Genomic DNA, 18,753 nt, shown 5'->3' with positions numbered 1-18,753 from the left:
TGCCTTCGGTCGTACGAGCTGTGATTAGCAAAAAAAAAAATAGAAAGAAATATGTGAGTCCGAGTCGTCTTTCGAAGAAGATAAGGTTGGTATTTGCTGAACTTTGGACCTATCTAAAGTTTTTTGCAAGCAAATCAGTACTGGCACATAAGCTAAGAAGTGTTAGAAGTGTGATAACAACGTCACACGAACAATATCAGAGCAGTTTTGTTAATTAACGACGTCCGCAAGTAAGCTTATTACAAACTTAATTTTTAAGCTTAATTTAAAGTTAAAAGCCATATTGTTATTGAAACATTTCCATAAAAAATAGATTTGTATTTCTTTTCCATAAAACGTTAGCTTTTACTGTCAGATATGTCGCCTTTTAATTTTGAGACGAACGACTGAGGTAAAGCAAAGAAAATTGGAATTTACTACCAGCGCTGATGTTGGCAATATGCAATACAATGGCAATGGCAATGGCAATGCCAACAATGACAATGTCAATGACAATGAATGCTAATGCACATTCTCTTGATCTTGATGTAGATACTGCCCAACACTCCTTGCGGAGTCACTCGGATAGGTTGATATGCGCATATGCATGCGGTTCATGTGAATTAGTCTCTATTTGCTTTCTTGATTTCTTGTAGGTGCAGGTTAGGCCAAATAAAAAAATAAACATGTTTCACGTCCCCTCCCGCTTCCTTTTTTGAGGTTTCTTCAAATATTTTTTTATTTTTTGAAATTCAGTTATAACTTTTCAAAAACATGTCCAGGAAGATGGGATGCTTTCTATAGCCTTGTTAAGATACAAGAAACATTTTAGGAAGGTTTTGTGATCATTAGAGGGGGTGTAACTCTCAGAACAACAAATAAAAAAGGGCCTCCTCCTTTTTCCAGGCATTATTGTACACGCTAAAAAATAGCTCCAAGTATGGGTATTTACACCAATTTTATGATAAAAATAGAAAATAAAAAGCCCCTCTTCCTCCTTTTTTTCAAAACCGGACGTGAAACATGTTTTATTTTTTACTTGGCCTTATACCCTGTGTGGGCAAGTCATACTTCAGTATGACTTGCCCTGAATGCCCATATATGTTCAGAAGAGACGGATACATTGCATGAGAGCCTGCCAATTTAAGCTTCCTATAATATCAATTACGGTACACATAACATACGAAGTCACAAATTTACAAACTTCAATATGCACTTCAAATACAGCAGACCAGCTGTTAATTATTACCATACCGATCCTGTAGAATAACTTACATAATCGTCCATTTCATGGAATCCTGTTGCTTAGAATTGCCCATTTCATTTTTATCTGTCAAATGCGCTGTGGATGTGCTCCATAAATCACAGGTGTGAAACTGACTTTATACCACTCGCTCGCTTTAGCAGAAAAGCAAGCCTCGTGGCGCTGGGGCATGACGTCATCGTGGACGATGCAAAATTTCCGACGGGCGCCATATAACCCGTATTGTGATTGGTTGCAAAAGCCATTCTTTGAAATCGTAAGCCAATCAATGAACGCGACGCCTTTTACGGTATTAATTAATGTGACTCGCCAGTAAAGTACGTCTAACCTGATTGGTTTACAAAACTACTTTGATAATTGCTAAGCCAGTCAGCGTGCTCGATGCAACAACCTCGTAGAGGTTTTCGAGAGGCGAATTCACGTAGTGATCCAGCGATCAAGTATAAATTCAGCTTGACAACTGCTCTCGCGCGAGATCGCATGTGCAATAACAATACATGGACACAATCACTATCATTTACACAATGGAATAATGAATTATTTATGACATGCATCGGCTGGATTTTACGATCGAGGTAAGGTTTTTGGCCTGTCCCTGCGTGAATATCATTAGTTTTCAGCATCAAAGATACTTGCGATGACCAGTTTTTTGCGGACACTTTGATAACAGGTAACTTTTATAGGTCATAGGGTAGAAACTATACGGTAGTTGTACAATTTGTACGAAATATACATTTTGTTATAGGCCTAAAATGTTTACAAAAATATATTGGTCCATACGTTGTGCTTGTATTCAGTTGTTCGGCGATAGGTGCAGGTGTTTGGTTACGTTGGTTTTAAATTGAGTGGGATCTAGAATGTCAACCAAATGATTTGGTAGATCGTTCCACTCTCTAACAGTTCTGGGTAGGAAGGCGTATTTGTAAACGTCTTTGTTGACGTGTAGTTGTTGATAAGCAGAATGGTTGTGGAGCCGTGATTGACGCAGAGGAGGCTGAAGCAGGTTTCCGACGGGTAAGGCTAATGAAAGTTGATCCCCAGTTTCCCGTTACATAGTTTTTCATGACTGGGTAGGTGACTGTTTCATTATTCATTATTCATTATTTTCAAACTTTCATTATCGGTGCAAAGTTAATTCCGGAATGCTATGTTTTGAGGCCCAAATAAAATAATAAAGTATAGTTAGTAATGACCATGCTTCACTTCAAAACAAATTTTAATTAAGCACATCTTCTTTGGAATCTTCAAATTAACCTATAGGTTGTGCAACTTATGAAAGCACCGGAAGTCCATGATAGTCTTTGGAGAACCACTTTTCCATATAAATACACTGTGTCTGTGTGTTCTATTGCACACTACTTTTTACAAACCAAACTTACTCTCCACCAGCACATCTTTGGAAGCAATATTTATACGGAAATTAGTTTGTCTACTTGCACAAACTGGAGGTTGCTGGTAAAAATCATCACAGGGTGCACGTGTTAATAATAAAACAACCATGCAAGAAATTGACAAATAAATCATTTTATTTATAAGTTTATTTTATTAAATACATAAATATTTGTAAGAAAAGCAGAATAAATTTGACTTCAAATTTTGTTTATTTTATTTATTTTGATGTTGTCTATATATAGCGCGCTACATAGTGCACGGTAGAAATGCTTTCATATTTGTTCATACGCTGGTTCCCGCGAACTTGGCTGCCTCTCTTTGTGTTCGGTCTATCCATTTAGTGGTAGGAGAAACTTAGATGCAGGGAATTCCTAGTCTCCAGTAAATGCGCCCCTGATATCGCCATTTTACCACGTGAGTTTAACCCAGCGTTTGCAAAGACTATTCGGGCGGTCAGGGTTGGCGTAAAAGTGCTTAAAATACGTGTCGGACGTGAAAGATGACATTAAAACTATCCTTTTTTCTTAAAAACTTGAAAAATGTGAAATAATGAAATTATGGAAAATAATGAAATATTTGATCGGCATTTTTTTCTGACCGGAGTCGGGTAACGGGAAACTGGGAGTCAACTTTCATTAGCCTAATAGGTGACCGGAAGCAGCTTTATGGAGAACTGTGAGACGATGACTGGTTCTTCTGGTTTCAAGTGAAGTGAAATCAAGGTCATCTGTCATTTTTGTGACACATCCCTTAGAGCATGAGTGGTAATCACTCTGAATGAACCTCACTGCTCTCTTTTGAATCATTTCAATTTGATTTTTGGCTTTCTTAGTGTGTGGATCCCAACATGATGGAGCATATTCTACCAGTGGTCTGACAATGGTTTTATATGCCAGCTCTTTGGTGCTTTTAGGACAAGAGTGTAAGTTCCTTTTGATGAAACCAAGCGACCTGTTTGCTGATGCTGTGATGTTGTTTATGCTTGGACCATGTTAGGTTGTTGGTAAATTCCACACCTAAGTATGAATGGCTAGTTGTTTCCTTTAGCACTGATTCACCTAGCTTGTAGCTAAATTCTTTGGGTGAACGTGCGTGTGTGAGTCTCATAAGGAAACATTTGCTTGGGTTGAAATGCATCTGCCATTTTGATTCCCAGCTCATGAGTGTGTTTAAATCATTTTGGAGTTCTGATGTATCGAAATCATTTTTATATATAAAACGCAATCGTCTGCGAATAAACGAACTGTGGATGATATGTAATTAGGGAGGTCATTAATGTAAGCAAGGAATAATAGCGGCCCAAGTACCGTGCCCTGGGCCACACCAGAGATAACTTTACTCCAGCTTGAGTGCTCACCATTAAACACTACCCGCTGGTCACGGCACTTGAGAAAGCTAGAAATCCAAGCATGAGTTTTGTTTTTGATACCATAGTTGTCAAGTTTAAGTAATAATCTGTTATGTGGGACAGTGTCAAATGCCTTGCTAAAATCCATGATGATCATGTCAACTTGTGACCGATCATCAAGGCTAAAAGCCTTCCGTCGGTTGTGTGATAGTTATGTCAACCAAGTTTCTTTCTATCTTCCATTACAGGATGGCATCCTTAGTACCACTGTTGTTCCGCAGGTTGTCAAGAACTCTGACAACATCTGTGAGAAGGCAACATCTTCTTAAATCTGTGAGCCAAAGACAGACCTATCAGCTCCAAATAAATCAACGTCATTGGTTCTCAACTCTATCAAAATGTCCGTCCTCAATACACACTTTTGGGTCAATCTGCCGGCATTGTTCATCTGCTAACACAGAGAAGAAAGTAACATTTGATCTGACAGATGACCATGTGATTGCTAGGCTGCAGGACAAGACATTTCATTGCAGCTATTTCTGGTTAAGAGATCACTGCCAGTAAGTAACTGTTTCTTGTTATCTGCATGGGAATGGTGTTTAATTCTTAATTGTTGAGAATTTGAATTGTGGGCAATTCCATGACAATTCAGGGCCCATACTTTGTAGACTAAAGCTTGTTGCTCCTAGATTTAAGTTATTAGTAGACTCAACCCCAAAGGTCATGACCTTCAGAAATAACACATTTGAATGATGCGCCATGGCCATTGAAATATCTTTTGGTATTCTCAACCCAAGAGGTCAAAGGCCATGGGCTGCATAGAGCAAAACAGATATGACCTATTAACACAGTGTATTTTTAAGGAGGATTTTTGTGGTTACATGTTCTTGGATATGCTTCTCATATACTTGACATCAAGACTTATTTAAAAGGTAACATTTGTAAAATCAGCTTAGATCAAGTCACACTGGTGTGTGTGCAGAGCAAAATTAAAATAACAATCTTCGCTCATAAAATGTATTGTGTACAATCATCAGGGTACCTATAAGTACTTGGTGGACTGGTGCCCAACAACCTCTGAAACCAAGCTCTTCATATATTGAGTGGAATCAGTGGATTAGTTCTTCATTTTGTCAAGCCAGATGTGTGTTGAAAATGAGAGAACTTATTAGGAACTGCCCATTTTCAAGTCTGACAACCTTGTAGGGGTGCTTACTAAGTTGAATACGGTGCATTCCATATTGTGTTAATATTCTGTATTTCTTCCTTACACTCTTTGTAGATGTCCAGAATGTTTTGATGTGAACACAAACCAACATTTGGTAGCAACTGATACTGTAGACCCAGACATTGTACCAAAGACATTAAATTGTACTGAGGAAGGAATGAATATTGTGTGTAAGTGTTTATTGGACACAATCTAATCTAACCACACCAACTTATTTGTTCATGTTACATTTTGTTTAGTGCAAAAACATTGTACATTTTGTACATTGTGACATTTTGGGCAAAATTTATTAATTAATGCATTATGAAAGTATGGTACTAAATGCACACATTTTAAGTTACTTTACAAGCCTTAGAAGCAATCAATTAAATTTTAATTAAATAATTAAAATATCAGAACAATAAATAAGTGAGCAAATTAAAACACAAAATCACTGAACAGTCACTTTTGATGTTATTGCACTGATAAGTGTAGACTGCTGCCCTCATTCGTCAACCTTCTGGATTGACAACTGAGAAAACTATGTGGAAAAAAGTGGTGGACTTTTGCAACCAAAGTATGTTGAACTTTCACTAAGAGTGCGCAGTTGTGTCCAAAAACCAAATTTGTTGTTTTTAGAACTTCAAAGCGTGATCTTGTCACAATGGTGCGTATACGCGACGTGGTACAAGGGCGCCGCTAGGCAGTCACGCTATGGCACATAACCAAAGTCGCAAAATATATTTTCACAGGTCCGCCATATTCAGTCATCACTACGAAGCATACAAATATATGCGTAGTGTAGACGACTGATGGATTTAGTCCAGCGTAAGTGGTCATACATTTTGTGTACTGTGGTATAGGCCTACATGTATAAAGTATTGTTGTAATGATATGCATGATAGTAACATGGCTGATGAACAAAAAGATTGAAGAGCAATAAATTGTCTGAAATTTTTGCAGGAGTGATATGATAGCGATTTGTTATCATCGCATATATTTTGTGTTCATCTTGCAGGGCCTGATAATCATGAGACTTGTTACCCTTGGGATTGGTTATTAGAGAATGGTCCTGGTCAACACTTAGCCAATGGTAATGGCACAGATCACAAACATGTGTTATGGGATGGTGCTGCTTTACAGAGCCAGCTGCCAGCTGATGTGGGATTTGATGAGTTACTCAGTACAGATGAAGCCCTCAAGACACTCATGGAAACTTTGTATAAATATGGTATAGCATTTGTGTGTAATGTACCACCTACAGAGGAAGACACTCAGGTTAGTAAATACAGGTGAAATTGCTGAAGTGCTTTCACACAGTGTCATCTGTGGTAAGGTGTACTTTTAAGGTGTCGAAGTAATTCCTTCTTTATTGGGGTAATTTTGAAAGTCAACCTTGTGTTGTTGTGTTTTCAGTCAGTGCATGAACACATGGGTGATGGTTCCACTGGGGATAACAACTAGCCCAAAACATTTCCAACTTTGAATTACCAATTGGCAAGCGCCAAATTTGAGCTTTGAGGTGTTACTCATGTGCCAAAGTTCATGTGATCTTAAGATACAGGTGCATATATCAGTCCACAGAGTGGTTGGACATATCCTTCTGTATCTCTATATTCTCTTCTTGAATGTAGATTGGTAAAACCTTCAGAAAGTAATACTTGATCCTACAGCCATGGTGAGGATATATCTTACAAATCAAGATGACCGCAATGTAACTGTTTTCTTTAATTTGAGATATCAATGACGGAAAATAATGCAGATATCACCAATGAAACAAAAAGGTACAGATTCAAAAGTTGCAATTTTCATTATCACTTTTATTAATTTGTACACATCATGAGTGCCACATGATAAACTATTCAATCAGTAAATCAATCAATACAAGAGCATGCATGGTGACTGGTAAGTGCTGACAATGGGCTTGCTACGGTAAATGTTGATGCAATTTGAAAATTTGGAATTTGTGAATCTGTACCTTCTATTGGTTATTGTTTCCTAACTTGTGGACATTCACCTTGGCTGTGGGATCATGTTACAAAATGGGTACCTTATTTATTGTGTAGGCTGTACTTTAATAAGTCTACTCTTTGGGGTTTTATCTTGAAATTTGGATGACAGCAGCATTTCATGAGGGAGATCTGGGGAAAAAATGGGGAAAGGTGAAAAAGGAGGCAAGCAAGATTTTGCTGGAGAGGAGAGTCCTCCATAGATCATTATTATGTTTTGATGAATCCAAGTGTGTGAAAATATTGGATCCAACACATAATAATGATAAAATTGGATGCTTTACGCCCAATATGTATTGGTCTCGCTATGAGTTTCAGAATATTGGACTTGACTACATCTCATCCTATATTTTAAAACTCATAGCTCGACCAATAAATATGGGCTCAATCGATCCAATTTTATATCAAACTTGGTTGTTTTCTGAGTTAGTTGTGATAAGACATAATGATAAAAATAAAGAATGTATGTGTGAAAGAGAGAGAGAGAGATGGGGGGGGGGTGGAAGTATGAGGATATACATGTACTAGTGTGAGTGAAATCATGACATTAAAATTATGATGGCTCTTTAACATTTCTGGTGGTCCAGTTTGAAGCTATAGAGTACAGTACTTCTGACTCAATAATATACCCTTCACATGTGCCCCTATTAGCAGTTCAGTATAATATGCCTTTTTTGTTTCTATTACTTTTTCAGACAGCTGTAGAGCGAATTGGAGCCATCTTAGATACCTTCTATGGAAAAATGTGGACATTTACAGCAGACTTGGCCATGGCCGACACAGCATTCACTAATGCAAATCTGGATAGTCACACCGATACATCATACTTTTATGAGCCTGCTGGGTAAGTGTGTAAATCAGGTGAATTTTGAAGCACTTAAGTTTGATTTCCTTTTTATAGTGTTAAGCAGGCACCTTACTTCTAAGATTGTTGAGTGATTTAAATTCAGTGAAAGTCAGAACCTGTGCAATCATTCAGTTAAACTTAATCAACAATGCACCTGTTAACTGCAACTTTAGATTGAAACACACAAAATGCAGGTTTTCTTTCATTGATATGTGATCATGATTTGTGTGACTTAAGCATGCTAGTTGTTGACAAATATTTGGGTTTCTTCATGTTTGAATGAGAGGACACCTACAAAAGTAACTTTTTCATGAACACAATCATGTTCTTTTCATGTCGTATTTCCTTCTTTATGTCTACCTAGCAATATTTGTACATACATGTATAGAGTACTGTACTTTTCACCATGTTCCCACACAGTACCTGAAGGATGCAACACTCTCATTGTGCAAATTCTAATGTATTTTAAAAAGAGTTTTAATTGGAATTTTATGTTTACATTTACATGTAGGTTGTACAAGTTTAAATTTAGGTGTTCATCGTCAATACCTCACATTCATGGGTTAAACCCATACCTCTTGCACTATAATGTGTCTCGTCTAACTTGAGAGTAAATGTTGGATTTCACAGTGGCAGATTCAAATTGTGTGCGCTAAACAAATCCTGCAAGGCATATACACAGTTGTAGAAAGGCAATTTGTCCATACACTGGTAACGCAACCGCATAAAAGCACCGATTCAAGTCTACCACTGCAAAATCCAACATGGCGATTACTTTAGATGAGACAGACTTTAGAGTTCAGTACCCTTATCATTGGACCACACTCTCCCTCATTTCCATTTTTGTGTGTTTTCTTTTCTTTCAGATTGAATAATGTTTGTCCTAGGTATTTGTACTACTTTGCCTATTTCTCATTGCATCTTTACATTTTATGCATGGTTAGATCAAAGCAATGCAGTTTAGCCCAGATGAAAAATGTGATTAAAATGATGGAGGAGGATGGTGCAATTTCTCCCCATTAATTGTTTGCACTCAAGATTGAATTGCTTTGGATCCACACTGCTTACTGTGGAGAGGCATGATAAATTTTTGCTTCTAATTTTGATGTGAAAAGAGAAATTAGAGGGGATTAGATTGATCATAAAGGAGGTGGTCAGATTTTGCTGAGAGCAATTGACCCTTTGCACGGATCCGCTATCTTGGTACCAAAACAAGGTTCTCCCTACAAACGCATGCGCAAAAAGCGCTTTTCTAGGCAACGCATCAGAAGACTTTTGCTAAGCATAAGCAGTAATTGAAATATGCGCATGAAAGGTGTATGTACACACAACACACATATTTTTTTATTGCAGATAGAACCTTGTTTTGAAATGACTGTGTAAAGGGTCTATACTCAGAATTAGATATTTTTTCCACAGCTACCAAATTCTTAAAATTTGATTATGAGGAATTATGGAGATGGTGTGAGGAGGTTGCCAATTGGACCACCATCCTCCATTAAAAATAATACACAACTATTGTGGTGAAAATGAAGGTATTTATTTCTTGATGTCAAAAGCCTCATTTTGATTAAGAAAAATTTGGGGTATATGTGACAGTGAGGCTGCTAATGGGAACATTCTGCTTTCAATAACATCAATAGCCTGTCATTTTATCTCAACTATAATTTTAAGCTGAAAAAGATTTATCTTCTGCGCAAAGCTGCATGGTTTTGTAAAGGCTATGTATTTTTGTTGATATTCTAACATATGTCACTGCTTGTTTGATTTCTTCATTTTTGTTTGTTAGTATAGATAAGGTGACTGTTGTATTTATAAACAAAGAGTAGTAACAGTTTTATCAATATGCGCGCTTGAGGGGAACAGCATATGACAGTTTTTCTCTTCAATAGCAGTATTGTCCTAGCTTTAGCTATATAAGTAAAAAACTGCAGTATACCTTTAAATATTAATACATTGATCCTATAGGAAGCCAATAACCAAATTAATATTTCCATAGGTCTTGCAGTACTTGAGTTAAGACCAAAAATATATGAAAGCAAAACCATTTAGGGCATTTCAACTCCTGAAAAAAAATGAACATGGGGTGGACATGACATTGATTATACAGTAAAACCTCATTATAACGAAATCTGATACAAGAAAAACCCTGTTATAAAGAAGTATTTTTCCAGAACCAAGATACAAAATTCTTTTGTAATTTATTGTTTTTACAACTCTGATATAACAAAATTTGGATATAAAGAACTAATTTCTCTGTCCCTGACAACTTCGTTATAATGAGTTTCCACTTTATCAAGCCTTTACAGAACCCATACCATTCCTTATGTGTGTGTCAACTAGGTCATGTTCCCCTCAGACCAGCCTTAAAAACATGGCTTGTTAAGTAAACATGATGCATGCTCATACTGCTGGTCAGAGAACAATGACAAACCAAATGTTTGGTATGATGTCACCTCATCTATAACTTGTTTGTCATCTTAATTTTGTAGACATTCTGGAAGCACTGTGTTCCTAACATTTGCTACAAAGAATATCAAAGTGTGTTACAATGTACTTACTTAGTTTTCTGCCTTAATTAAGCAGGTGCAAGGCTCCTTCTTATGCTTTCTCGGCTGTCTTCAGCTCTTCATTCACATATGACCACCTGCTCTTTAGTTCATCAAGATTGCAGTAGGTCTACTACTACCTTCCGTAGTGGACCTGAACATTTTTCATGTTTTGAATCATTGTCCCTGTTTTCGTGGAATCGCCTGTGTCCACATTTTCTGTTACCATATATTCTCAAATAATGCTCCCTTTCTAATAAATGCTCCCAGCATTTTTTCAGTCAAACTGTTCCATAAATACTGTCAAAATACCATACATTACCCATATTTTTGAAGATGCGATTGCTGATTTCACAATATCCATGTGTGCGGCTATTGTTATCAACAGAGCTGACAGTATTTGTAGAAATTCCTTATTGTTTGTACGGCACTATCAGATGGTACTAGCAATGTTTGTAATGGGAATTTCCATTGTTAAAAAGACCTTTAATTATCGCCTCTCTGCAGGGAGTTTATTAGAGAATATACGGTACATATTGAGGTTAAAGTTAAGTTTTAGATTTAACCAGTGTTTTAGGTGACATGCACTAACTTATTGAGATTACAGCTTTGTTACTTTTGTTGTAAAGTAGATTTAAACTTTACTTGTTTAACATTTGTTGTTTGAAGGAGTATACTTTAGTTCACCACCAGTGCGGTATAATTTGATTCACCTCAAGTTCGGTAGTGAGGTACATGCATATTTCACTCGCGGCAGTATCGAATCGTGCATGTGTATTTAAACGCGCTGAGTGTACACACACGTACAGGGGTGGATTGTCGGTACGCTTGTGGCACAACTGCGAAAAAGCATTGATGTCACTACCGAACTTGAGGTGAACCAAATTATAGTGACATCAGTGCTTTTTTTGCAGTTGCGTCACAAGTATGCTGACAAGCCGTCGTTGTATGTGACTGTGTATCTCTGCGTAATGAAATTTACCCGCATGATTCGATACTACGACCAGCAAAATATGCACCTACGTCACTGCCGAAATTAAGGTGAACCAAAGTTGAGTAACAAATTTGTTCTTGACTACATGGCCATTGGCCAAGGGGATAAAATTGTTTTATTTGGCATAACCCGACATACCCAAATTTTTTGAGGAAAATAAATGTATAGACTCAAGAAAAGCATTCCAATTTGAGTGATTTGAAAAATTATTGGTAAATACAACCCCTAATCACACAACTTAGGTGTTTTTTTGGAAAGAAAGTGTGTAAAACAAAAATTTCCCAGCCTATTACCCTATTTTGTCAGTCTGTTACACCAATATAACAATTTGTTATATTCCTTTCAAATATTAATATAATATTGACAAAATTGCATGCAAGTTAGGGCTGACATCATTAAACAGTTTTGTCGATATGTTGTTGATAAACTGAAGTTGATAAGATGATTCCATACAATTGTGCTTATTAATTATGTTGGGAATGTTCTCAGTATTTATGCCAGAGGAAACTATTTAACAAAATCTCGAAAATTCCATCTGAAAATCCATGCCAAATACCATTTACATATGCTGTTGTGAGTATCAATCTTATACTTATCTGCAATCTCTCTTAACTACACCTGAGTAAGAGCAAAGTAAGAGAGAGAGAGCACATTCACACTCCATGTCAGACCAAGCGTGGTCGTAAGTGAAAACCAGTTGCAAGTGTTAGCAACTTCTCGCATGTGAAAACAAGTTTGGGCCAGCTCACATCATTATCATCACTACATGCTTTCACCGAAACAAATTTGATCATAAACGGTGTATTAAATCCTCTAAATAAAGGGGATAAAAAGCAACCAATTGAGGCTATTCAAGAAGCGATGTCTAATTCATTCAAGGGGAAAGCTGTATCGCCCATGCCAGTAATAGATGTCATGTAGAATGTGCCACCATGGACTGTTGTGAAAATCCATAGAGCTTTTCTTATCAATGACAGCATCAATGCAAATAGAATGGTATACTATTGAGCATATTTGCACTAACCTTCACACCATCAATCCATCATACATGCATAATGATACTTCACTGAAGTGCCAACTGAAACACTGTAGATTTTTGTTTAATATTTATGTTCAGTGATTGTTGATTTGACTTTTTGACTATTCTGTTGTTAACACAGGAACTTAAACATTTCATTATTCCAAATCACAAAGATTTTGAAAGAGAATTTTGAGTTCATTTGGGAATTTGGTTCAGTTACATGTTCTGTGTTATACACAATTGCATAATTACATGTTTTTTATTACTATTGCCAACAGGATGTTCAAATCAAGTCTATTGAAAAACTGGATGTATAGCATTTTGACGTAAAAAGGTGTGATGGTCACTTTGACCTGTCCTCAGTCATGATTAATTGTTTTTTTCTTCTTGTTAGTTTACAGGTACTACACTGTCTACATCATGATGGCACAGGAGGTGAAAATCCCATGGTAGACGGTTTTCGTGCAGTAGACACTTTAAGGCGTAACTACCCAGAGCACTTTGATACATTGTGTAGAATCCCTCTGATTGGCCAATACATAGGTGATTCACGGAATCTTAGTACACCGTATTACACTATTGCACTGAATCCAATCACACATGAGATTGAGCATGTAAGGTGAGTGAGGCACATTTTCTTCTGAAAGGTTGCACATTCAGTGTGCTTGTATCTGAGACTATTATACCTATTTAGTCTCAGCTTGTACTGATGTTGTGGATTAAAATATCTTTCCACAACTGAGGGTTTAGGGAAAAGGTAAAGAACTACATATTTTAAAGCTTCAGTTTGGAAAGACAACAAAATGTGACATAATCTGATCCAATTACAGTTACAGACTTACAGACCAAAGTCAGAAATTTTGATAATCGCATTATTACCCTTTCTATAACAAAACTTGCTCAGTACCTTTACGCTTACTGATGTTGAAATCCTTACACCCTGGCAAAGTTATGTTAATTGTTGGTGTTTCACATCTGTATTATCACATCAGTGATGGATGGATTTTATTGTTGATTGAGTAGGTGAATTGTATTGGGCATAGATTATCAACTTGCCATTTATGTTAAGATATTTGAATGTTATTTCAAAAATATGAAAATATTGTAAAATTGTACTTCCAATCTAACATAGATCGGCAAAGTTATATGTTACTATGTGGTAACAAATTTGAATGATATCTTAACATTGATCACTATGGCTCCACCTGATATTTCAAATACACCACTATGTGATAATGCAAAAAAAATACATTTATTTTATTTTGGCTCATATTTTTTGCTTTTATCTCAATTTCATTAATATTGTAGATTTGGTTTGAATAGATCAGATCATGCCACATATTTGTTGCATTACATGCCCTTGAAGATGCCACACTTCAGATTTTGTCCTTGTGCATTTACGTCTGCCTTTGACGCAAGCATGGTCTGGGCAATTAACTTAATCATGTGCGATTTGATGGTGCGATCACAAAATATGCACCTTCATGCCTATCTAACACGAGGTGAACCAAAGTTTATTAGACTATTGAATTTCCCTTATATCAGAATAGGCTAGTAACAACACTGACTCACACTAGATAGTCCAAAGCAGACCAAAATATCATGATCACTTATTTAAAGTAGTGGTCGATTACATATTATCCTATCAAAATAGATATGTTGTCACTTTCATTGAAGTTTTGCTGTGCTTTAGCAAAGTGCTGCATCAATATACCAAAATAATCATGCCATAATTTAGTGTCCGAAATGTAGCAAAAATTCAGCAACGATTACATTTGTATAGCAATATGGCATACTTTTCTGCAGTTGCATAACAATTTGGCTAGATTGTGTAGCTAAATGCAATGAGATACTGGCTATGAAAATAATGACTATTTCTCCACAAAATCTGTGAAAACATTATTCATGTGTTGTCATTCAGGATTTAAATCATTTCCAATGTGGAAGGTTACAAACTGACATAGCAACATTGTTTAAATTGACTCGCATGTGGCACTGGTATATTCTTGAATTCAATGCAATATATATGGTGTATATCATCAAATGAGGGGAACAAATTGCTGAACAGCCATTTTACTATCTAATTTCACAGATTTAATGTGTATGATCGAGGTCCATTGTCACACCTATCCGAAGAAGACATCACAGCTTACTATAAAGCCTTCCGTATTTTGGCCCAGGAGATCCGAGATCCGTCCAGCATCTATTATGTCATCCCGAAACCTGGCCGAATGATGATATTTGACAACTGGCGTGTACTGCATGGCAGAAAAGGTTTCACAGGGAAACGCATCATGACGGGATGTTATGTATCCAGATGCGAGTATTTGAATAGACTTCGCACAGCAGCTAATATTAGAGTATAGTCAACCTGAGCATATTTAGTCTGAGCATATTATATGTGATGCGGTATGTCAACATTCAAGGAGACACTTCTTCCCTTTAAACACTACTTTTTCCCCATGTTGAAATAGGATATTCCTTAGCTAAGATATGGAATGTCTTAAAAGTAAAAAAATGAGATATCATCCTTTGAAGTTCAATGTTTTGTGGGAAATGATCAAAGTTTACATCAAAAAGTGTAAAAAAATACAAGTTGCCAAGGGAATTTTTGTCTGAAAAACTTTCAGACATTATTTTTAATATTAGTACATACATGTAGCATCACAAATTTGCACAAAACTCAAATTCCATAAAAATCACCCTGGCTGTTTTTGTTGCTGTTTCTCCGTTCACTGTCACGCCCAGGCACTTAAGTGCCTCATTTTGACATACCACGTCACATATTATTTCTTGCATTCCATGAATGCCAAAATGAAATGCATGTTTTCCCATCCATATGCACCAATTTATGAATAGATATTCTTTTAAGGCACAGGTTAAAGGTAGGTACCAGAAGTGCAATTGATTTTATTCTAATTTACTTACATCTTAATTTATATATTTACTTACCAATGTAGGAAATGGTGATTCAAATAGAATTCCAAGAATCCACTTAACATTTTTCCCCTGTGTGCTGATCAAATGAGGGACATAAAGTCATTGCATTTGTTGAATTGGATTCTTGGAATGTATGTTGAAATTTTATAATAAAGAAATCCTTTAAAAGTTACTGTATTATACCTACTTAGCATCCCTCTCCAAACTTAAATTTGATGTAAGTGTTCTTTTCAATGCACATTTGAGCACAAAAATGGTTAAAAATATTAATTGCACTTGAAATTTAATGAAAAATGTTGTTTTACTCCCCAAATGTTGATATTATTTAGCACCCATTTCAGATGACCTACTTAATCACCCAGGCTGCTAATTAGGTAGAATACAGTAATGTTTTTAGATTTGTAATGACTATACCAAACAATCTCGATTTTATTGTAACATAATTTGATTATGTTACTAAAGCTCTAAGAACAAAATGAATAATTGCAAGATATTTTTAAATGCATCTTCCACTGTTCTGATGAATGGCCCACAGGAAATAACCAATAACACTTGCCAGGACCACAAACACTAGGAAATTCTTTTGTTCAGATTTATTCAAGATTCAGACATTTTCTTGAATCTTAACAAATGAACTTCCCAGTGAAAGTTATACAGGCGTGTGTCCAGTGTTACACACCCTGGCACACACTGCATTCTGTGAACTTCATTCTATCCATGTACAATTGTACATATACCTTAAGTGAACATCTGTGAAAATATATAAATGGACTGAAGTTTGGAATTAAATAAAAAAAACTGGATGACTGAAAACATTCATCAATATAAATGGACTGTTGTATTGGATCTAGGTGACAAGATTTTTAAATTAAAAAAACAACAATATTAACATTTACACTTTGTGTAACAATGTTTAAAATATAAATAATATACCTCAATCCTGATCCATAAGTCATTACTTTTCTGAAGTCATTTTCAATAATTGAGTATTAAGGGTGTAAAATGTTTTGCCATACATGTAAGAGACAAATATCATTCTATTGACTTTTGAGAGGTAACAGCGCAATATGAAAATGTTCATGAAAGTGGTTCATTATTATTTTGAAATCAGGAGTACTATTGTATTCAGCCAAACTCTTATCCTAACCATGACTTGGCTTGTTGGATTCGTTTATAGGAATATTCATTTTTTATATAGCATTGTGTCACTGCAATTACATCTTAGTGACTTTTTAATGAGTTTTTACTATAGACATTTTGGTTTCAATTTGTTGACTTATTTATTGTGTTTTAATATTTTAATTGTTTAATTAAAATGTAATTTCTTGTTTCTAAAAATAGATTAAAATGTGTGCATTTATATATATTTTCATAATTCAGCAAAAACTAACTTTCACCCAAAATGTCACTTCCAACATCCTTGCACCGACACACTTATTATTTTATCAAGAACATGTGCAGCTGATGTGAGCTATGTATATGTAATAATTTGAACAAATTAATGAATGTTGGGTTTTAAAAACCTTCGTAAAATATAATGTAATATTTTGAATTAATATCAGTAATTCTGTCAGAGACCAGTGTGTACATGATGTATAGTCTACTTTGGGATTGATTGACTGGCCTTTTGCATGGATCCACCATCTAAAGGAGCTTCTCCCTGCAATTGCATGCACAAGTTTTTAATTTTGACATTTGTGACCTGCTCCCATGAAATCTGCCACAAGTTGCCGCAACTTTATACTCATATTGTTGAGATGGTAGTTTCAAGATATTCGGTCCAAGTTGATGTTCTTTGTTTGCCGCGCACCTGTGCAAGCCAGTAGTATTCTTAGTGAATGGCTGATTGTGCCCCATTCACAAAGGATGTCAAACAAAGAACATCAAATTAGTCAGACCGAATATCTTGAAACTACCAACTCAATGAAATGAGTATAAAGTCGCAGCGACTTATGGCGGATTTTAGTTGTGCATAATAGGTAACATGCAAGACCAACATACAAGACTCAATGAGAACGAATCAGGCCAATGTCAGCATACATATGTATACCAATTTGATTTATGGGAACAAATGTGCAACAAGCTAAAATTTATAATAATGCACTCACGTGGTTTTTCATCTGAAAACATTATGATTGTATTTTACAGCCCTTTGTTTTATATTTTTACCATTGACTGGTCAAGAAAATCAAATATTTAATCGAAAAAATGAATTTTTGCAGTTGTAGTAGCATTGTATAAGAAATTTTAATTATTCATTCCTAACTATAAAATGGAATATGGTATGACTAAATTGTTGATGTTAAAATGTTCCTTGATTCATGTAGAATACACCAATGATAAAGCACTTTATCAAGTTTGGCCTTGTTTGGATCAAAAATTGATGTGAATTTTACCCAAGTGTGTGAACACCAGCCCAAGTGATTTGGTAAAATTTATAATAATGTATTTTACTGCCCTTTATATTTTTACCATTGACTGGTCAAGAAAATCAAACATTTAATTGATCGAAAAATTAATTTGTGCAGTTGTAGTAGCATCTGTATGAGAAATTTTAATTATTCATTCATTCCTAACTATAGAATGGAATATAGTATAACTAAGTTGTTGTTCCTTGATTCATGTAGAATAAGCCGATGATAAAGCACTTTGTAAAGTTAAGCCTTGTTAAAAATTGATGTGAATTTTACCCAAGTGTGTGAACACCAGCCCAAGTGATAATAAGGGTTTTCTTAACCCTAGAATTATGGAAACTTGTGGGCCTAATATAATAACTGCTACAAAAAATAATTCTTGAGTAAAAAATAATTATTAATTTTTAAAAACTAGATATCAATATCTGGGATCCTTTTTTTTGGATAAATTTCTCCAAAAATATTTATAATTTGGACAAAAATCTGGCTTTTCCTGATTTTTGAGCAAAATTTAGCATTTTTTGCCCAAATCTGACCTTACAGATGGACTTGTCAAGTCTTTGCCATTCCAAATATGTATACTTTCACATACTTTAGACCAACAATTTAGCAGTTATGAGGCTCAAAAATTTACATAATTCCAGGGTTAAGACCACCCTAGTAACTACCCACTACATGTATGCCATAGTTTAGTAGTGATTAGTATCGAATTGTGCGCATTATCCTAACACACATACAAAGGCGTTTTGTTGGCATGCTTGCGGTACAACTGCATATAGGCACTGATAT

The 18,753-nt window shown here is 35.6% G+C and overlaps 1 protein-coding gene across 1 annotated transcript; it reads left to right on the top strand.

The window, feature by feature from the left end:
- Positions 1-11: 11 nt before the first annotated feature.
- On the top strand, positions 12-16,881 carry LOC140155911 (trimethyllysine dioxygenase, mitochondrial-like). The gene is made up of 8 exons (XM_072178928.1): positions 12-85; positions 4,232-4,543; positions 5,266-5,381; positions 6,209-6,468; positions 7,895-8,043; positions 8,913-8,933; positions 13,005-13,229; positions 14,703-16,881. Exons 2-8 carry the CDS (start codon positions 4,233-4,235, stop codon positions 14,974-14,976), a joined length of 1,356 nt encoding a protein of 451 aa, XP_072035029.1. The 5' UTR covers positions 12-85; position 4,232; the 3' UTR covers positions 14,977-16,881.
- The last annotated feature ends 1,872 nt before the right edge of the window (positions 16,882-18,753 follow it).

This window comes from Amphiura filiformis, chromosome 6, assembly GCF_039555335.1.
Source record: "Amphiura filiformis chromosome 6, Afil_fr2py, whole genome shotgun sequence".
In the NCBI taxonomy this organism is placed as follows: domain Eukaryota; kingdom Metazoa; phylum Echinodermata; class Ophiuroidea; order Amphilepidida; family Amphiuridae; genus Amphiura; species Amphiura filiformis.
Note: the sequence above shows the minus strand (reverse complement) of the source record. Positions and strands in the feature narration are given on the sequence as shown.